The sequence below is a fragment of the Aptenodytes forsteri genome, unplaced genomic scaffold (assembly GCF_000699145.1).
Source record: "Aptenodytes forsteri isolate BGI_AS27 unplaced genomic scaffold, ASM69914v1 Scaffold70, whole genome shotgun sequence".
Lineage (NCBI taxonomy): Eukaryota > Metazoa > Chordata > Aves > Sphenisciformes > Spheniscidae > Aptenodytes > Aptenodytes forsteri.
The window spans coordinates 749,981-772,777 of NW_008795690.1; the positions used below are offsets into that span (position 1 = coordinate 749,981).

At 37.1% G+C, this 22,797-nt stretch overlaps 1 protein-coding gene across 1 annotated transcript in view; it reads left to right on the forward strand.

Moving 5' to 3' along the window:
- Positions 1–21,408, forward strand: part of CHST8 (carbohydrate sulfotransferase 8) — a 148,037-nt gene extending 126,629 nt beyond the window's left edge. The window contains exons 2-3 of the mRNA XM_009282836.2: positions 17,707–17,744; positions 20,182–21,408. Coding sequence (XP_009281111.1) covers positions 17,707–17,744; positions 20,182–21,327 — 1,184 coding nt within the window. The 3' untranslated portion in view covers positions 21,328–21,408. The remainder of the gene's footprint in view (positions 1–17,706; positions 17,745–20,181) is intronic.
- Positions 21,409–22,797: the final 1,389 nt, after the last annotated feature.

Sequence of the window (22,797 nt, forward strand, 5' to 3'; positions counted from 1 at the left end):
CTATGAGCAATAAAGACTTTTATAAAAGCTAATAAAGGCAGCTTTATTGGTTTTGTAGAGCCATCATCAGCATTTTCCTTTCAATATCTATCTAATGACATGCTTTTTAAAAGAGTTATAGGCTCGTAAAGATCAATGAAAAAATAACGGACCACAAGAAGCATTACAAGCCTGACATCTTCATGCCCATGCTGTTATGCAGGTTCACCTTAATCTGATGAGAAATGGTGGTACTACTGTACAAGCTTACTTTTAGGAAGCAAGCCACATAAAACAGACAGGTTTTTAGCTTTCACTACACAACCCGGTTATGAATTGCATAAAGTTCTAGAAAAATACTTTTTTTTTTTAATATGAAATTGCAAAAACAAAGGCTTTCATGTAGATTAAAAATAGCAGCTTCAGTTATAAAAACAAAAAAGAAAGAAGAAAATCATTACAGATTTCTGTGTTGTGCTTTTTGCAATAAGTGTACCTTATCTATTTTTTTCTCTGAATTTGGACAATGAAAATCAACTAAAATATCTTGTGCTCTTATAAAATTATAATTATTTTTAAAAAGATGTAGGTTTAGTGCTGTAACTTACTGTCTAAAACACTACACAGATTTTTATTGAAAATAACTTTTACTTGGAATGAAATCAGCAGTATCCTTATAAAAATATAGGATGCAATGTGTTCATTACTACCTCTCTCTCAATTTCAATACCAGTGATGCATAGAAGGGAATTTTTATTCAATAGTTTTGAACTAGTAGCAGCAATTTACATGTCATGAATATCTGAACATTGATTTGCGTTAAAGGAAACATTGAATACAGATAAATATAATTAAATCCAATTGAAACAAATGGGCTTCTGCACTTCTTCACTTGACCCAGGGTTTCTGTATTACTTTAGTCTAGTATTCAGTAATTCTCTAATTCAGTAATAAGTGAATTAAGGGTTCCTCAGTCCCTGTGTAGTTTTAAGGCAAGAGAAATCCCTATCTGGATTTCTAATTATTTGCAAGTTTATTCCTCAAACAAAGCCACATGCAGATAAGGGAAGGTGGAAAAACATTCACAACACTAGAAATCCTAGTAGGCACTTCTCTCAAGATGTTTGTGTATACTCACTTTGTTTATTGTGATGCCTTTAGGGTGTTGAAAGAGAAGAAAGAAAACCCTGAGAACAAGGAGGCGGCACAGTTCTGGGGGGAAAATTAGTGCACAGCAAAAAGACAGACTAGTTCCTTTCAGAGGACTCAGAGAAGTATGGTTTAAACAGATACTACAGCTAGTTTTAGATCTCTGTAGCCTTAATGTAACACGGAAGAATTTCTTTGCATTATCTTACTGACAAAGGTGAAATCATCACTAAAAATTACTGAAACAGGCTTAGTTTAAACAGTGTTAGTTATGCAGATTTTTAGAATATGACTAGAAACTAGTTGTGTTTTTTTAAAAAATACATTAAAACCTTTTGGGTTAATAACCACATATCCTATCCACATCCAAATTAGTTTGAAACACTTTATAGAACCACATAAAGTTTACAAGCCCCCACACTAAAAATCACACAAGTGGTTCATATATACACAAATCTAACTTTTGCAAGGAATATTTCTATTCTCTACATCGGTTAGTCCATTGTGACACTTCAGGTGAGAGAGGATGTGAGGCCAAACAACTGGATAACGATACTTGAAAATCTATCCCATCAAAGGAGCACGCACAGTAAGAGCATTGGGAAAACGTCTGTGTCAAGAGTGAGTATGTTCATCAATGTTAACTTATAAACACAGACAGAACTTGCAAGAAATTCCAAGACAAAAAAAGGTAGCACAAAATACGACAGGAAACTTCTGGGCAGAAGTTAGGGAAGAAAAAAAAAGTCATTCCTTGCTCAAAAGCACTGCCTGTGATCAGCAATATAATCCTCAATTAAGGAGACCACCGTTATAATGTTTGCAGAGCACCAACCACTTATGTTCTTGGTCAATCAGTTAACATGCACTGCACTCCTCTGAGGAAAGCACATTATTGCTATTTTATAGCTGTGGAGACTGAGGCAGAGAGATTTAGTGATGAACCCGAACCTACAGACCAAGTCAAGCATGCTAAACTCCTAATTTTGTGTCTCGTAGGCTTTGAAACCTACCACCTTGCAAACTGTTAAAAACTAAGTCCATTTAAAACATAATCAGCAAGACACAAAATGAGTGTTGCCTACATTAAGTAACAAACTCAGAAACTGCCTGACCCATACTTAGCTATTTACTAACAGCAGATTACTTAAGAATTTTTCTTCTATTAATTCACTCCAAGACAGCATCTGCTGTCTTGTGATTTGACAGAATGCATTTTCAAGAAACACACCATTATGAAATACAAAATTAGTCACTATAAGAAAGATCTCTTGAGGACCCAGCATTGAAAAAATATGTTCAGACTTCATACCACAGGTTCTGTGTCTACACTTTAAGGATATTATTGCTTCTCTGTAAAAATAAAGAATGCAATGAATCATTTAGTCTTTCAGTGAGTTCCCCAAGCTAATACACCAGTACAAAGTTGGAATTGCTGGTAGCTGATTTCAGTATATTGGCAAGAAACAAGCTCGCTAAAGACCACATTGCCTATCTTTCCCACACTGTATTTCTGTTATTATGAATGTAGTTTGAAAGCCTTGTCTGAAGAGTCTGACAGTCACCAAGGAAATCACTCATACTGCTTTTTCCAGCACTTGCTGTCAACGGCTTGGCAATTACCACCTTCCTTAATGGAGGGGAAAAGGAAAGTTATGTCAATTGATAGTCTGGAGTCTCATTTGTTCACAAGCAAAACAGAGCTATGGATCCAAATTTAAGAGGTAGTAAATGGAGATCAGATCAAGCTTCCTATAATTTTAATGGTTTTACTTTATGCATGTAAGATATATTCTGCATTTATAAGATTATCAGCCCTGCACTACATACAAACCATACAAGTGAAAATGCAGGTTTCTCAAGTTCCTCTGCGTAATTGGCATGAGATACTGTCTCAGGAATATACTCTGAAGAAATTCGCTTTCGCGCAAACAAACCAAGTTCACAGGCAGTTATGGGAAGGGATTCAAGGCCATGCTACTACGTATTTTCTCAAAAGAAATGGAATCTTTATGTCCTGTATAGCAGAAAGTATAGAAAAGCTATCTGAAATTGCATGTGGTATGCCTTTGCAAGTTTCAGTTCATTTCAGCTCCACCAAAGAAAGTTTAAAGCATCTGTGAAAACAGAATCTGAGACTGCATGAAAAGCATAAAACCAATTCCTGCCAGAAGGCCTTAGTTGCTTTAAGATGAAAAAGAAAATCTAAAAGGGAGGAAAAAAAAAAAAGCAAAGCTAGATTTGCATCAGGAAACACAGACATTTAAATTCATTCTAAACGATGATGCAAAAAATTTTTATTTCTGACTTAGTCCTTATGTTAGTTTTTGACATCTTTTTGGATAATTAAAGCTTCTCCTACAGGGCATTATGACAGTTTTAAAAATGCCGTCCCCTTTTTATGCAAGAAGAAAAGGCTGGAAAACAGTGAGAGTGTGTGAAACAGTGATGTTCTTTTTCATACATCTTCCTGATGGCTTTAATTTTTCTTGAGGCAGACACACAAAGAAATGAAAAAATGTGACCAAAACTTTATTCTGAGTATTTTTTAATACACATTTATTTTCCTACATTAAAGTTCTTGCAGAGATCAAAAAAGTCACTGACAATTTTATCAAATATTTTTTCTTTAATAAAATTTAACAGGAACAAACTTGCTTTTTGCAAGCCCACTGTAGTTTTCCAAAATACATGGTTTCAGTGGAGCAGCGCTAACTTCCCAATCCTTTTTGGGAAAAGTACAGTGAAAAGATACAGCATGAGTAAAAAGATTAGGAGAGCAGTTTACCATCACTTGCAAAATCAATAATGCGTTACTACTCGCTCACCAAGGAACTGATCCTGTACCCACCAAAGTAAATGCCAAATTTTTCATAGTTCAAAAGACAGTGCTACACAGTCATAAATAACTATTGCTTAAACAGGAGCTGTTACAATACTGTAACAAAGTTTTTTTTAAAACCCACGCTTCCAATTCCGATTCTCAGAGTAGCAAATCTTCAGACAGTGGAGTTCAGAGGTTTTAAATATTCCATTCCTGAACAATAAGTAATAAAGCTGTAGTGAACTCAGCCACTGAAGTAAGTAATATGAATTCTCTTATTTTTTTCCCCCAATAGATCAACTATAAGACCATGAGAAGAGCACCAAATCAGATTTGCAAATAGTAAAAGGTTTCTGATGAATACTATTCTTTTTAAATGTAATAGTCACCTTCAGTTACAATGAAATCACAACTTTGAATGTAAGTGTTTAACATAACATCAAAAGTGGAAATAAAGACTGAAATGAATTGACTTGTCAAAGGTAAAATATTTATTAATAATAAACAATTGAGATAAACACAAAAGATTAGGACTTAGAGGCTACCTAGTAGAGTTGCATACCACTCTCAAAGACTTAAAAATAAGTCCTACCTAGTGTTTACATGTAAGAGTGCAACCTGTATGCATTCTTAACAAAAACTCAACAAGTTAAGTAACTTTTAAGTCCACATCTGAAGTGAAAGGGTTGCATTTCAGATGAAACAAATGGTCAGATAAAGTCCTGTACGTACATAGTTTTCTGCTACAATCCTGGGGTTTAATTGGCACTAGAGCAGAGGCATCAAAAAGAGTTACAATATTGAATTACACTGTGTAAGCCACACATCCAGTCAAGTGGTGTGCTTCATTGTCAGGAAATAGTTCCATCTGTAAGACAATTGTCTCAGAAGACTGACTTAGAGTGGCAGATTACTTCAGAAATCCTTTAGCCAATGCATAATGGAGAGAATGAGTTGTATATAATTGTATGCAATGTGCTGAGTGAACGATGAATATATTGAAATGCTCTGAACAATGATCATTGTAGAAAAGCTTTCAGTGAAGTCAGACACATTCACACACTTTCATCAGCTAAATAAAAGTTACATTCCAGATAACCATATTCAGCAACCAGTTGGCTACTCACTGTTTGTATGCACTGACTTACAAAATCAATTGTCATAGCAACTGTATCCCAAATTTGGGTTGTCAAGGTAGATGCAGACAATTCAATCTCTCAGTTCATATGGCCCCTTCTTGGACTGATACACCATTCTACATTGGGATACTAGAAAAATTAGGAAGTGCTATTATGTGTGAAAGAAAAATGCAGATGTGGCCATAAAACAGCAGCAGCAGAGGGGTTCTCACTTCAGGTACCACCAATGGTTCAGAGCGCCAGAGAGGCAAATATACTAGAGCCCTTCTGGTTCCTGCAGCCCAGGCACAGACAGAAGCTGCACATGTAGAAAATGGGGAAGAGTGACCAAAAGGAAGCCACCTGCCTTTTCTCCCTGCCATAGCAGATGTGACCCCTTTAGAAGATCAGCATAGCTCATCCAGGTGTGGAGACAAAGAGAACAATCACCAGTCCCCACAGAAGGCTATTTTTCTCTCACCCACATACCTGAGGTATACTGCCACACCACTGCTGCATCTTCTCTTTTATTCTGTCAGATCCCACGTTTCTAAATTGTGCAGGGGAGAGGAAGGAAAATACAGTGACCTGGCAGAGGCAGTGACTAGTAAAGTGAACAGAAGAGCCATGTGGATAGGGGAAAGCCATTTACTTTAGCAGCAGCTCGTTGTGCATGTAGGGTTGTGCTGGGAAGCGTGTAGGGAAAGAGGCACCAGAAGCCTCCCTCCAATGCAAATACCAAGCTGTAAATGGATCAGACCCAGAGATATCCAGTTCTTAATGGTAAGAGTTGTGAGCAGGGGTTAACAGAGCAAATGTCCTCTACATCCCACTCCTGCTGGATTGTCTTAAAATGCCCACATGACATAATGCTTCATTAAGCTCAAACCATATGTTCTATAAGCACCTGAACCTGCAAGACACTCACACATCATGTGAAGCATTAAGTACCCTCAGCAATGCATGTCCATTTTAGCACAGTCTAGTACAAAATAGTTTAGACCTACTGAGAACCACCAGTCCTTATCTGGTATGCAAGTGTGTTTGTGTGGAGTTTTTCCCCTTTCCAGCCTGAATAGGTTTCTCTGTTCATTTCAAATCTTCCTGGGAGAAGTCTAACACTTTTCAGTCTCTCTCCTTGTTTAGTAGTCTTTTCTCAAGTTACTATGAATTTCCTCTCCTGTTCCCTAGGGTTAATAAGTCAGAGATTTCTTAGGCAGCAAGAACTATTACTCTACCTTAGTGAAGCTTCTTCATCCCATTCACCAGAACAAAAGAACTTCTCTCTCATTTTAAAAAATCCTCCTGTCCTCAAGCACTGTCCCTTACACTAAGGTAAGAAGATATTTGACAGCTTGTGCAGACATGAGGTCCTGCTTTCCAGGTGTCCTACTACCAATTTTCATTGACATTTACATAGCCAAGGAGAAAACACAAACACCAAACTGCCACTTTACTGACAGAGAAATGCCTCCTGATATGCCTGGTGGCCTCCATGGACAATAACAGTATCTGACTGCCTCTTTGACCTGCTGGCGTTATTTCGTCAGGCATAGGCACCACTCTCTCTGCATCTGATTTTTGATGCAGTTTCACATCATCTGCCACTATAGGCTTGAAATCCTTTGACACATCAGCATTGTTATTAATTGGACTTGAGAACAATTCACTTAACTTGTGCTTTGGCTTGGTTATCCTTAATTTCTTAAATTTCTTGAAACAACATTACAGCATCTGGAGACTCCACAGTATTAAAACTAGATACCTCCGGGTGGAGTAAGTGTTTCACTCCTCTGTTTTAAGTATATTTCTTAGAGCTATCTTAGAGCATGTCTCCAATTTCTTGGAGAAAGCACTGTTATTATTTTCAAGGATGTAAAGGTGAGCGGCTGCCATATAACACACTTTCGGTGAAACATGCTGCTAAAGACAAATCCCTCAACATGGTGTCCAAAGTAGAAAAATGCAATCATAGCCTTGGTGGAGGGTGATTACAACTCCTTCTCCAGGCAGGCAGGCAGTGTACTGTTTTTGAAAACTAACTTCACACAAGCCATGTGAAGTATGCCATGAGTACAGCAGAACTCCCAAACCAAATACCACTAAAGACTGTCATCTTCCCCTTACTTTTAATTGCAAATCCATCTCTTAAAATATCTGTATCCCCACTGAATGCAGAAACTGGGAAGAACAAAGAGAAAGATTGTTACTAAGTTAGGTATTTCACTTGTGTAAGACCTTGGAAAGACAGACAAAGGTCTGGATCACTAAATGAGGTAACAAGGCATAATCCCTTCAGAGTGGAGAGATCTGTACCATTCCCAAGACACTTCAGGATATATACACCTTTCTTGCCACTTTCAACTTCATGGCTTTTTTTCCTTGAATTACTAGTGATTACTCAAATCATTTATCTTCCTGGCTAGCATCTTAGGTTGACTGTATTTAGTCAAGGAGTAGGACAGTTCCCCAGAAAACACTATAAACTTTAAAATTAAATAATGACCACTTTTTCTAGCTTTACATGGATTTTTCTAGCTTTACACAAAAAAGTTAAGTCGTGAGTTCCAGAAGTTTCAGAACATCTTAAAATGGCCTGCATTTACCCTTAAAAAGTTTCAAGCTCACTAAAATTCAAGACTAGCACTTTGACTCTTCCTACATGGGTTTCCAGCTCAGGATAAGTTCTGGATACCACGTAATGTCACATGGATACTGGAAGTAGTCAGCACTCAGTTTTTGAGCAGAACCATTTCCCCCTCATTCTTACTGATATGAAAGTCAATCCAAGACGCTATTCTTATGCAAGCAAATTGTTCTACCAATCAGTCACTAAAGTCTGGCTGGAGAAGGAGTGCAAGTGAGCTCCTTAACAAGAAACAGGAAGTCTTCCACAAAGGAGAAGAATAGGGCGGGTGACAAATGACTAACAGAAAATCACCACTGTCCTTCAGTTGCTCATTAGTCAGGAATGAAAGGCCTGGCAAAGAGCTCAACCCCTCACACCCAGCCTTCCCAGAACTCCTGCTTGTTTCTCACAGGTCATGAATCAAAGTCTGTCCAATTATCACCCCTTTTGCATGATGTTTTGTAGCTGTTACAGGTGTTAACTCTTTTTAAAAAATACTAGATATTGATCTCATACTAGGAAGACTTGTCAGTAATTAACTATGAGAACAGGAGAAAGGGAAACCGTATCAGTTCCAACTAATTGATTGTAACATAACAACACAGCATTTAGATGCACATCTGTGGTATTTGATCCACACTCAATCTATCAAATCAGTGAACTTCATCACTCAGAGGCACGTCTGTGTAGATCCACCTTTTAAGTTTTGCCTGCAGCCTTCTCTTTCCATTTGCACTCTCTCCCGAAGAAATGTCTCTACAGAGTGACATGAAAGCAGTCCAGAATTCTACCTATATTATTTTGTCTTCCCTCCAATAGAAAGACCACTGAAGCTTTAGTGTCCTACTTGCACAATTTCTTGAAACAGTTCTGGGGTTCTAGGTGAGCTGTTTTGGCTAGCTAACTCCTTCTCCATTACAGTCACAAATTACATGAAGTGCTTGCTTGAGATTCATTGAAACTCCTCTGGCTATCTGAATAGTTCTTACAGACTAATAAATATAAATGCAGTGCTATATTTTAAACCTTAGCTTTTATTCAGGTTTATTAAAAAGTAAAGTGTAATGCCCTGTCAAAGTCATGCTATGAAGGCAATATGCAAATATTAAATATGAGAATGGAGAATAACTGAAAGTTATTAAGTAGAAATTGCAAGTAACTGCTGACAGTGCCTGAAAGCTAATGATGCTAATTAACGATATTCCCAGGGATAGGTCCACAAAAGGAATAGGGAATGCAATAGCAGAGGCTTGACTTTCTGCTTTCTTCATAGAATTCTTATCAAATATAAATTAAGTCAGAAAATGGTACTCTAATTAGGAAGGCTAAATAGCAAAGAGAAGACAAAGTAAACAAGTAGTGGTATCTTCCTCATAATAAATTCACAAAGAGCTTCTTGTATTCATTCAATTAAGCTTGCAATATAAAGGTACCATGCATTTCTCTTTCCTTTATTAGCTATCAAGGAAACAGACCAAGTGTAAATTACATGATTATTTAGTCAAGGAGATAGATTCAGTATATTTTAGAACATAAGAACATTATGAAAAAACCACAGGAGCATGTGTCTGTCTTTAAGGGTTCATATACCTGTTCTATTAGCATGTTGCAAGTCAAAGAAGCATCAGGGTTTCTGAATTCCAAGTAATGCAAGAATCTTCTCTTCAAACAACTTACGATCTCAACAATGGAGTAGAGGAGAGATGAAAGAAAGCCTCATTACAAAGTCTGAATGTAAATTAATAACTTTCTGGACAAGACTAACACCACAGTTTCAAATGATACTCAGCTAACAAAGTCACTGCAGAAATGTAGGCGATGGGACTTACCAGGAAGTCACAGCAACACTTTAATTGGGTTTTGATTCAAAAGGAATTCATCCCTCTAAAATGCTACCATTTCTGTTTCTGCTTCTCTCTCGCTTTGACCCTGATGAATCAAAAAACAAGGCAAGCCATATCAAAACAATTATTTCTCACATGAATTTGTGTTTAAAAGAATGGAAAAATAAACAGAAGTTTCAGGAGATGGTATTTCTTACTAGTACACTTAACACAGTATGTGCAGCAAAACAGACATGAGGCAAGTTGTCCAAGAGGTACAAAGCCTTTATGAGGGAGAAACAACAGCAGGAGGATAGCCTGGCTCTTTTATCTGAGAAACATTGTTTAGACATAAACACTATACTCAGGTGGCACCCACATTTAGAAAAGGCAGGTACCAGCTCCATACTGTGATCTTTTACTCCAAGAATCCCTTACAGGAAAAAGCAGAGAAACCCATGTACGAAGGATGGCCTAAGTTAAAATATCAAGAGGAACACTACACCAAGAGTATTGGCTACAAGGGAGTTAATCGGGGAATCAAGAGGGAAGCAATGACATGGCAGCAGCCACAACTCAGCAAGCGCTGTGCTTCAGAACGATGACTTTGTGCAGTTTTGCTTGATTTGGACATACAGGATTGGCTACTGGTACCACAAACAAACTGGGAATACCAAGTTCTTTGACAACATGAAAGTCCTTAAGTGGCAAACATTAAAAGTCACTTAATGTGTGTACTGTTCTCTACTTTGGTTCCCCCATTTGTAATTTTTTCTTGTTCAAACTGATGAACGAACCTAACGCTTTTAATTATTTCCAGGGTATGCCCTTCAGAATTGCATTGCTTTCCCCATATACAGTACTTCTGTCCAGAGACTCCCTTACTTCATTAAGATGGAAAGTCATTTCAGTCACAAAAAGCCAAAGTAATCGTGTTTTAATCAACTGAAGTGCACACAAGCTGCTACCATCATAAGTACCCCATGACACAAACGCAGCACAATACTACATTGCCTGCTGCCTATGGGATGGAGAAACTGCAGATCCGGCTGGTTTAGAAATATGAAGCTAATGGTTTCACTTAGATTCAATGCCTGCCTCTCTGAAGCTGACTCAGATTGAAAAGCACAAGATCAATATGAAGTAATTCAGTTTGTGCGCAATACTAGCATAGGAGATGGGAAAACAAGGGTGAATGGCTATCTTTTTGGGAAGTATTCTACTTCACCACAACAACTGCTTAAGAATAAGCCACAAGTCAGAGTTCAAAGTTCCTCAAATAGACTGCATTTAAACTATTAAAAATTGCATGCTTGGCAATGGTAGGACTGAAACAAAAAGCTAAGAACTCAGGAAGAATGAGTTACCTGATTTACGAAGGAACTCACATATGAAAGAAGGCTCATAAAGAGATTAAAAAAAACCCTAACCCTCAGTCGCTTGGCAAACTTCTCATGTCTTCCCAAAATAGGGAAAAAGGAAGCTCTTTACTCAAAGAGTCATGCTTAACTTAGTGTTCCAAAGGGCTACGGTGGAGACTGGGAAATAGCCATAGAAACATTCTACCCATCCCCCTCTGTGCAAAGGAAATAACCATCAAACTTGACTGTTAAGTTTTCAGCTCCTTTAAATCAGCAAGATGGACTTAAGGAATCAGGTTCTTTGCCACAGAGAGTAATGGGAGATCGATGTTGCATACCAGAACCACGGAGGCATGAGAACATAAGAGGGTTTAACATTTGCAGAGCAAACAAATAAACATCATTTTATTTAACTGCACTCAAAAAAGAAACATCTTTTTTCTATAAATCTTACTTTAAATGCAGTATATTTTTATTAGAATAAAAATGCAATCCTGTCAGATGTTGCTGTTAATGAACATCCCTCTGAAGAGTGTGGGATATCCCAGCTAGATTTTCCCTGTGAGTGATTTTTTTTTTTTCCTTCAGCATCAACATCGCTGGCGAGGACAACTGTAAAGCAACAGAACACAAGTTTAAGTTTCAACTTGAGAAGGATCAATTAAAATGGAGTTAATCAAATGCAGACGTTCTTGTTTCTGGAAATATTACAAGCTTAGCTTTTGTTACACCCTCAAAAGTGCTGGATCACAGAGTCAGAGCGGAGACTGAGAATTCTTTATACAGGGAAAGAAAGGTAAAGGGAAGGAAATAATTGGAAAGAACAGAAGCATGAATATTAAGAGCAGGAAAAGTACAAAAAAAAGGGGGCTGTAAGTGTTAGCCAAAAAATAGATATTGTAGAAAGCACTGAAGAGGAGCCAATAATTGCATCCTGAGAAATACTAAAATCGCACCATGGAAGCAGAAAGAAGTACTCTCAAGTCAACAGTCCTTGTTCTCCATCATGGCTATAAAAATCAGGACTCCCCTGGAACACACACCATCTACCAGGGGCAAAAATAAGTCAGTCTCACAGTAAGGTTCTTTAAGAAGTTGCAGCTTTATATTGCATACAGCCCATGTGCCCTGCAATAAAGCTTACTGAAGGATCCTTCTCTGAGCAGCTCAATCCCCAACCCTGCTGGCCTGGCTTCACACAAGCTGGAAGTGTTTCTACAGCCCACAGTCCACTGACACGTGGCATATTAAGGATACATGCTATGCAGGCAGTTGGCTGTGTGTAAGAATCCAGTACATCCAGAGATGAGCAGCAGAATCTGGGCCTCAAAACCTTAGTCTTCAGCGGATAAACTACATCGCTACTTGAGCAATCATCTGCAATGTGGTGAACTGAACATCGTGATTAGAAATCAGATACCTGCATTCTAATCTCGACATTAAAGACTCACTGTATGAGTCTGGATTTAAATTTTTCAGACAATCAATATTTGAGTTTGTAATTCAAAATATGACAACCTAAAATCGGATCAGTTTGGCAAATGCAGCTATTAGCCTCTCTGCTTCTCACGTGTGAAAAGCTGGAATAGTAACAAATCACCTACCATGCTTTGCGATGTAAAGTAAAAAAAAAAAATCACTACACAGTACATACTGTAGCAATGGGTATCAGAATAAAATATTTACATCTAATTTTTTTCCAGAAAAGCTGCATTACAAATGAGTTCCCCAATAATTCACCCTTACAATTCATACATAAATAAAATAATTCTTGTCATATATACAATTATTCTGCCACCAGATACAAAAAGGCGCCATAAAAATGAGAGGTGCTACGGAGACTGTGTTTGACTGCATTCATTTCAAGAGTGACAGACAGTTCTTTGGTCAAATTGCAGGCAACTCAAGGTTTTCCTGCATGCACCCTATCATTAATAGGGAATACAGTAAATTTGTTTGTGTTATCTTTATGATTGCAACGATTAGTGTGAAACAGATGTGAAAATAGACACTGTGTCTCAGAAATACACGACTTCACAAGTCTCTGTAAAACACAATGATGTCACTAAGCATTTAGCTTTGACGGGCTCAGCAGTGTATCATTTAACAATGCATTTACTGTAAAAGTTTACTCATCTGTGGGAAATGACTGCATACTTGCAGCTTCACTGGGGACTCAAAGAGGTTAGATCATATAGATTCACTGTATAGGTTTGCTTCTTTCTTGATGTGCAATTTAAGCTGTGCTACAGCTTTGCTAAGCCTTCTTTACTTTGCCTCATTAATTTCGTCTGCATTAAAAGGAGGTACTGTGTACGTAGCTTAGATGGGGACTTTTGAGGGGGTTTTCACTAATCAAATAAACTATAAATTTTAGATATAAAAAGGATATATACATAGCAAACAAGTAAAACAGATACACACAAGGTTTGTTCTATTAATTAGGCCTCAATTTCAAAATAAAAGCATTTTCCAACAAAATGCTTATATATTTAAGAAGTATTCCAAATAGGTACACTACATATATATTTTATATATATATGTAAAAACAAATAATTTACAATGGTAGCAATCTTAAAATAAATTAAATTTATTTAATGAGTAATTCCCATATATAAACAATTAGACACTAGAGTAAGTTAGGATCAGAAATAGGCAGTTCTTTTTTACTCTACAAGTTGAGTTCATTTTAAATGACAAAAAAATGGGCAAAAGATGATCTGACCAATATTTTGGAGAAAATCCTTTTCAAACTAAAAATTTTTCATGCTAATTAGAATTCTGAGTACTAGTCTACTATTCATTCTGCGATTAAGTACATGTTGTTGTCTTTGAGTAAAGACCTAAGACTGGAGTGTATGCAGATAGGACATGACGCAGATGTTCATGCAATGATAGTAACAGCTCTTCCAGAGTGTATTTCACAAATCAGTTAGGATGAAGCAAACAAGTATATACTACTCACAGAAGCCCATTAACGGATGGAGTCACAGATGCAGACTTGAAGTTATCATTTTTATTAAAAAGTATTTCAGCTGTAGTGTAGTCTCAGAACAGAGGAAAACACCAGAGGCAAACCAAAATTAGGTCTTGAAGCAGAGATAGAGGAGAAGGCAGAGAGGCAAAGCTATATAATATTACACAGGGAAGATGAAGGCCATTTTATTGTGTTGCTAGTAGCATTTAAAAAAAAAAGAAGAGCTCACAATGGGTTTGACTATATGGTAGGACTGGATGAAGCATAAGGCTCATATTTCATAAAAGACAACAAAAGCAGACATAAAACATAGGCCAAAGCTCAGGTCTGGAAAATCATAGTTGCACAAGGGGAAGAGAAAAGAACACCATGAAAACTGACATAAACAATGTACAATTGACAGACTGATTCTGTCTCTCGGCTATTCTCTCTGTCTGAGCACTAGCGAGATGTTGGTCATTGTTGTGTCTGGTACCAAACATTTAATGATCACTAACTTCACCTGAGTGCAGCAGACACCAGTGGTTTATTCATGGCAAAAAAATATTACCATTTTGGCAATAACGTCTGAGAGCTGGTAAGTGACATGGATAGTAAAGATGTAGCATAATATTAAATTTAGATTTTGATTAGGTAGATCTGTGCAATATAACTTCCCTTGAGTTCACTGCACTTAGGAGGTTTTTTCCATGTAGCTTTAAATCTGAAGTGACAGACTGTATCATGAGAAAGACAGCTAAAAGAAGCCAACTTTAGAAGTCACAAATTCAGAAAACATTGAAGAGATTGGCAAGTGCTTCGCTAAACATTTACATTAAACATGAATTGTTGTTTTGATTACATCTTAAAGCCACTAAATGAAAAATCTTTTTTTTTTAAACAGTTACTCATCTCCTACTAGCATTTATTTTAAATTTTTTAAAGCACAGCATATCAGTGCAAAGTATTAGTCTCTCAAATAAGTTACCTTTATGAAGCACTACTACAAAAAACACAATTAGTCATAATTAACCACAAAAAAAGATAGGTCTCATACCTGCTCTTTGCACTTTTGTGAGTTTTTTTTAAATAATTATTATTCGTGGCAGATACATACCAATTTTAATGGCTAATTACACAAAGTGTGTGTGGTTTTCAAGCTATCACTGCTCCCACTGAAGTCAGGACAAGTGACTATAACTAAACAAACCTGGGGAAAAAAACTAACAGTAACTTTTACATTACAATTTGGACACAGCAAGTGCTCCGATATTTGCATCTGATTCTGTCCAAAAATACTTGCCCAGTTTTACGATAGTCTTTTCTCACCTATTTATGTTTTCAATTGTGAAAAGCTCAAAATGCTTTCAGAAAGGGAGTGGATTTGTAGACATTATATCATCTTATCTTTCAGGGAAGGTTGCACAACCATTCTCCTATCTTACACTCGTAGGCATAACTAGTTCACAGTAGGAGAATTATTTAAATATGTTTTATAAAATATAAATAATCTTTAAAGAGGTGGTGGATGCCCCATTCCTGGAAACATTCAAGGTCAGGTTGGACGGGACTCTGAGCAACCTGATGTAGTTGGAGATGTCCCTGCCCACAGCAGGGGGGTTGGACTAGATGACCTTTAGAGGTCCCTTCCAACCCAAACTATTCTATGATTCTATGTAAATTCTCACCATGCATGTTGGCAGTATTGACAGCCAAAGTAAATCTCCAAGATCTGTGACAGAGGACAAGGCATGACTTAACACTACTCAATCCAGTTTAAAGAAAGACCAAAGATGAAATACCTGAGAGGAATAAATTGGTACTGAACAGAATGGTGACTATTGTCTGTAGTAATTCTCATAATAATGTTAAGTGCATTATATTACATATACACAAGAAACCAAAAGGTATCCATAGAAAGTTAGTAGAATTGACCAACCCACAACACCAGACTAAATTTCTTAACCATGTTAACTTTTCAAAACTCTGACATGTATGATTTCTGCCTGTAAGAGAAGAGATAGCATAACAATATTCTGAATTTATAAGGAAAATCAAATATTATTTCAAGCTCTGCTACAAGAAAGCCTAAAGTAGAAGTTAAGCAACTACTCCAACTAGCTGTATTAATGATGCCTTAGGGCAGAGGCCAAGCAGCCAATGCAAATCTAGCTCAAGTGGCTTAAAGTTATGCCTTTAGGGTTAGAAAAAGAAAAGAGGTTATACCTGCTGACAAACAGAACATTTTCATGGTTTAAACAGATCACCCATGCTCTACTATCAATTCTTTCAAAGTGCTGGTGCTCAGTTTTTGCTATTCTTTTTGGACAGCAGTTTCCATACCTTCATTGCTCTGTAACGAAGAGCCACATTTATTCTACTGCTGTGTAATATAACTGATCACATCAAGAACTGGACAACAGCTCAATAACATCTCCTAAAGCCTGGTGCAACAGAATCAGTTTTAGTCCTCCAGAACCCACACAAGGATGCTACAGATTAGCTCTGTTTCTCTTTAGAATATACCTTCTGACTTTATTTTGCAGTTAAACATTTTTGAGAAGCAGCTAGGAAAAGGCTTAAGACTCCTTCTATAAGATGTCTGGAACTTATTTCTGATGAAGTAAAAATAATATGCCCTTTGCTTTTAACAGGCACAGAATCACAATATTCCCATCCACCTTAACTTGAGTTTATTGCTAACAAATTGCTGTAGTGGAATTAAAGCTCAAACATGAGCCAAAGGACTAATGAGCACTGCTAGATGAGCTCTAACAGCATAGAAATAACCATAGCAATTTTACTCAGACTCTACTGTAAACATCAGTCTGTAGATCTGATTTAAAAAGACAAAACATGATTGATCACGTAAGTTGAACTTGCTACTTTAACTGCAATAAGGTACAATGTGAACTATGCACGCACAGTGTTTCCAAGAGCTTTCATAGTACCATGAAAAATTAATCTGATGGGACTGTGCTATTCCAGTGATGCTTTCACTCATAATGCTTTGCAATACCTTTACCTGTAATTGTCCTTGTCAAAAAGGCTGTGGATTTGTAACGCAGACTTATTAAACTAAAGTCTTCAAGCAACTGAAGTTCTCAAGCACCAGTGACAGTGATGACAGCGGTTTTAAGTTGAAAGGCCCCAAAATAATTTCATAATTAAGAAGTGTTTTCCATTATACAGTCCTGTATTATTAACTTATACTTAGCAGAGGTTAGGAACAGTAAAGACATACTACACATCTGCTAAAGCTGCCTTCTAGGATTTTCACATCTTTATTATTGTATTTTCAGGTAGACATCACTTTTCTGTGTTGTTTTGTCTCTCCAAAACTCTACAAACATTACCTCACTTATACGTAACTCCAGTGTGTGTTGCTTTGGTTTTACAACAAAGGATAGTACTCAGTGAAAGCTATTACTATGATTAAGTACACAAAGAACAGCCTTTTTTTAGAGCTCTAACCTGAGATCATGAATTTCAGCTGCTTCTTGTTCTGCTACTGGCCTTTTAGCTGAGGTTAAGCAATCATTTTTCTCCATCTCAGTTTCCCCATCTGTAAAAGGGAGGTAGAAACATTCACTCCATTTCACAATTGTTATGACATCTATAAATAAAGAGGCCTTCCAAGGAGTATTGTTACTATGAAATATAGATTAATTATGATTCATCATTGGTCTAGTTATCATTGCATTAACAGAACTTGTTCCTGTTTTCCTTTTAGTTACTGAGAGGACACACTTATCAGTCCAACAAAAATGAAACTAATGTTTTTATTTTTACGAAATAATGACTTTAATTTCTTTCTTTGTTTAGGGATAAAATATAACATGGGATTCCAGATTTCTTTCTGTTTAGGGATAAAATATAACATGGGATTCCAGCAACCAAAAAAAGTAAGTTTTCAGAAGTGTATCATGTTCCAAGTACGGAGCATGGATAGAGATGGCTCAGATAAGGCCACTAGACTAGACGTGAAGCATTGAAAAGAAAAGATGCATCAAAGCTTTGCCATGAAGTGCAAATTTTCCTTTTAAAATATGAATTTGATAAGCTATGCAACTTTGGTTTTATGAGTTTTTTCCTAGACTGAATATTGCTAAAAGATACTGTCAACTTTGCATATATTAATATTCTGTATGAAATCGTACTGATCAAATGAATGTCTTGAGAGGTAATTAAAAATAGGCTAAAGAAAAATACTGGTGAAATTCCTCCATCTAGTGGCCGTTAGCACACTCACAGCAGCAGTGACAGCCCACCACAGCCATTCACTATTTCATAGTCAAAAGACAAGTGCAAAATATGCAAAGGAACAACTGTGCAGCTGCCAGCTGTTACCCAAATGCCATTGCCTGGTAAAATCAGTGCGATGTGATTGACATCACTCCATCTCTACAGCTCCAGCTTGACCTTCTGGGTGAAGGGTTACACTGACAGAAGACATTCAAATCACGGCATTTGAGTTTCCCAAAAACTGTAGGTTCATCATCATCATCGTCGTTAAAGCTGTAACTATCTAGGAAGTCTGAATTTGATAACCTTGAAATATCAGCCACATCATGAGTAAGACTGAATTTCAGCCACTCTGTAAAGGGTAATATTTAGAACTACATCTGGTATTTTACATAGACAAAAACTTAAAATACACCTTTGACTACCAGAAACAACCTCTGAAGAGCAGAGTACAACAATCACTCCCAACAACTGAATATGTAGTGTCTTGCATGACAAGTTATCAGTTGGTTTCTTTCCCAGTCTGCACATCACGTACCACCTCCACTACCAGAACAGCCAGCAAAACATTTCAGAAGCCTAAGTTCTGCAACAACTTGCACAGTATTCTAAAAATTGTGTTTAATACTGATCTGTTCTGTTTGTATAATAGTTATCCACTTAAGCAAGTCACCTACAAAATAATACAATTTGATTTTTCTTCTTTTGTCACCAATGCTTTTGTAATGAATACTGAGTCTCTTTTTTACCTCTCACCCTTAAAGAAGGATGTGGCAAGATATAACCTCCATGACAGCACAAGTTTGATAAGTTACCTATAGCATCTCTTTTTTCAGCCAAACCGAGACTTGTAAAAATCACTATTACAATTAAGATTTAATCTGCCACCTTTAAAGAGCATGACCCTACTAATCCCCGTAACTGTACACCTTAAAATTCATCCAGTATCTTATTTTTGAAGCCAGTTTTAAATACTCTTAGGGAGCAAATAAAGACTGAAAATCAGAAATTTACAATTTATAAAACCTCTAAATAAACATCAAGTATTTTAGGTAAGCAATAAACATTTCTGCAACTACATCTGCTTCCTCTGTTGAAATACTCCCTAGTGGTTCATATGCCACTCAGCTTCCAGATGAGTTCTCAAAACAGGGATGACATATAGTTAAACAGTGTCCAGAACCTAATTTTAGTCTTAGAGGCATAGACATGTAGACAGGGATTTAATTCAGCTGCTTTGAGAAGCAGGAAGTAATGGAGCACATCTGGGCTGTGTGCCAAAAGAAGTATTAACCAGTGAGATCCACCTAATGAAAAAGAGCAGGTCCCAGAAACACCCTATCCATAGACCCACTTTGCTTACTCTGTTTTCACTTGCCTAATGCCAGCCACAGCCTCATTCCCACCCATTACCGCTTCTCATCAAGTCTCAATTGCTTTGGTCCCAGGCTCACCTCACTCAAGCCTCCCTTTGGGGTCCCTATTCATGCTGCTCTCGCCAAACCTGCTTCTCTGCAAAGCCTCCAAGACTCCTGCAGTCCTTTCTGCTTCCCTCTTCCCACTCCTGCTCCCTCTACATCTTCACCCCACTTTACAAACACTATAAAGCTCCCTTCCCTGTCAGGCTTCACTCTGTGCACTACTGCCCTCACTGCAAAGATAAGCTACTGAAAGAGGGGGGAAAAACCACACAATTTGTGTGACAACAACAGGCAGCCTGGAATAATTAAGTCGTCAAAATACTCAGATACCTTTTGTGGAAATTTCAAAGACAACGTATCCAAGACAAAAAGTATTTATCAAAGTCTGAGTACAGGCACTACCTAAAATACAGTTAAATCCACATCTGAACTGGAATTTACCAGTTCAGGCTCATCTCAGCCTTTGAATTTCACGTAAGCACAGAACAAGATGACAAGAGAAAAGTTATTACCACAATGTAGGCACAGCACTGAGGACTTGCAGCAATGCATTTTGTTGTACAATTCTGCTGAACTCAGAGTGTATGAATAGATCCACATTAAGTTGTACAAGCTGTTAATAGTGACAAACACTTCCTCATTTGCTAACATCTTTCATCTTTTCCCCCCCCATCAGGACTGCGTTTCCAGCAATAAACAGGACAGAAGATTAAGAAAAAATACTGCAGACAGAGTAGTAACGGTAAAGCAGAGCGATTCATTACACCTATCTGAAAGTGTGCCCACCAAGCTTCAAAGCACAGACAGAAGGCAAAGCAGCATAATGTTTGTGATGAAGGATCAACAGAAAGGTGAAGAAATTAATTCCATTAGGCTTCATAAACGGAGGAGGAAGTTTATAATTAAGAAGAGCCCAATTCTGATTTCCATGAACAGCTCCATTCTCAACCTGCCCACACTTAAATCTGAGGACAGAAACAATGAGTGGAAAAGTCTCTATCAGATCCAAAGAGAAAGAAAGCGGATAATGAGAGAAACTTGTTCTAAATACAAGAGTAATAATAGAAGAATAATCACTCCTTATCATGTTTCTAGAATATTTGTAGAAGATAAATATAGAGTTTTATACTGTGAAGTACCAAAAGCCGGCTGCTCTAACTGGAAACGTGTGCTCATGGTTCTTAATGGGCTGGCTTCTTCCACAAGAGATATACAGCACAACACAGTGCACTATGGAAACTATTTGAAAAGGCTGGATGGGTTTGATCACAAAGGAATTTATCATAGGCTCAACACTTACACGAAGATGCTTTTTATTCGCGAACCTTTTGAAAAGCTGGTATCTGCATTTCGGGACAAGTTTGAACATCCAAACAATTACTACCACCCAGTTTTTGGAAAAGCCATCATTTCCAGATACCGTGTCAATGCCACCAAAGAAGCATTAAAGACAGGCTCTGGAGTCAAATTTAAAGAGTTTATTCAATATCTCCTGGACGTACACAGGCCAGTGGGCATGGATATCCACTGGGATCATGTCAATAGGCTTTGTAGCCCATGTTTAATAGACTATGACTTTGTTGGAAAATTTGAAAGTATGGAAGAAGATGCAAACTTTTTCTTGCACTTAATTGGTGCTCCACAAAATTTAACTTTCCCCAAGTTTAAAGATAGGCACTCCAATGAAGAAAGAACTACCACTAAAATTACACAACAGTATTTTGCAGAGCTTTCTCCTTCTCAACGACAACGAAGCTATGACTTTTACTATATGGATTATTTGATGTTTAACTACTCAAAACCTTTTGAAGATTTATATTGATTTGAGAGCTGGGACATTTCCACAGTCATATTAGTTGAATTGCGTAATAAATCCAGGTGGCTTCTGTTTATATATACTTGTCTGTTAGTAAACAATTGGTTGAAGAGTAGGAAAAAATAAAACATAAATCGCTAGTGATGTTTACACCTTCACCTTAATTGCCTCCTTTCTCAAATCATATTTTTTTCTATAATTTCTCCATATGAAATGTATGTACATATATGTATAATATTATATGTCAGGGCTCCCAAATAAAGCACATAATTTTCCATGCTGGTGTGGCCTGTGTTTGCACTGGGAGAACAGTTTGAAACTGGGGAAAAACAGCTGACAATTCTACAGCGCAGCCAGTATTTCAAGCTCTTTACTATTCAGAAAATAAGTCTGGAAGTGACATAGTAGCAAGAAAAAAAAAAATACACTGAGCAATATTTACAGCTCATTGAAATCTGCAACACATGAAGCCATACACTAAACAGGCGCTATGTATTTGAAGTCATAGATTGCTATTTCCTGATATTTGTAAGTTAGCTAAGGAGACAAAGTCCATCACACTTAGACTGTTTAAAAACACACTGGTGAAAACAACTAACACTTAACGACCATGTTGAGTGCAGTATTAAACCAGATGTTGCAATTCAGAGTGAGGATGTGTTCTCCCCCTTCAGTATTTCCCTTATGGCACATTCATCTGCAAAAAGAGAAAATGCACGCTAACATTTGCATCTTTATAAATGCTATTAAGATTCTTTTAATCCTTTGCATTAACATAAATCTCTGGTTTAATCTTCATAGTCACCAGGAATATCAAATCTATCCTTCATAATAACAAGCAAGAATAAATGCAACTCCCTGCCCAACAGGGTAGTTCTTTTCATTGCTGCAAACAATTTGCACTTGTTTATTCCAGTAACAATTAGATCTGACTTAACACACAAAAAATATGCCAGGTGTTTTAGTTCAGTTTTTCATTTCTATACTTAAGAGAAGGCTTTCTTTCATCTCCAGCAGAAATCTCTTGTGAGAAGCAAATACTGGACCTTCCACTGGTTTTATAAATCTTCACACTAATTCTGTATACAGTATCCTTGTTTACATGTCATTTAACCACTTGAAATTATGACATTTAAATTGGCCATATTGGAACAAGCCTCAAACTCTGCCACAATGCCAAACTTGAACTCCCCAATAATTTCTAGAGTTTTTATTTCACAACCAAGAATTCCACCACAACTGGCACTGTATGAATGTACAAACACCTAAGAAGAAACACTTGTTTCAAGCAGTTTCACATTTACTGGTTCAGATCCAAAAAAGTTTACTCATACAGATAGTTTCATGCATCACAAGTATTGGCATCACAGTTTCCCCAGAAACTTCCAATATCTTCTTTAGTTTTTTTTAAATTTTAATAGGGAAAAAATTGTTTTAAAATACCTTGTATTGAAAGCTTTACTGACAAATACTTCA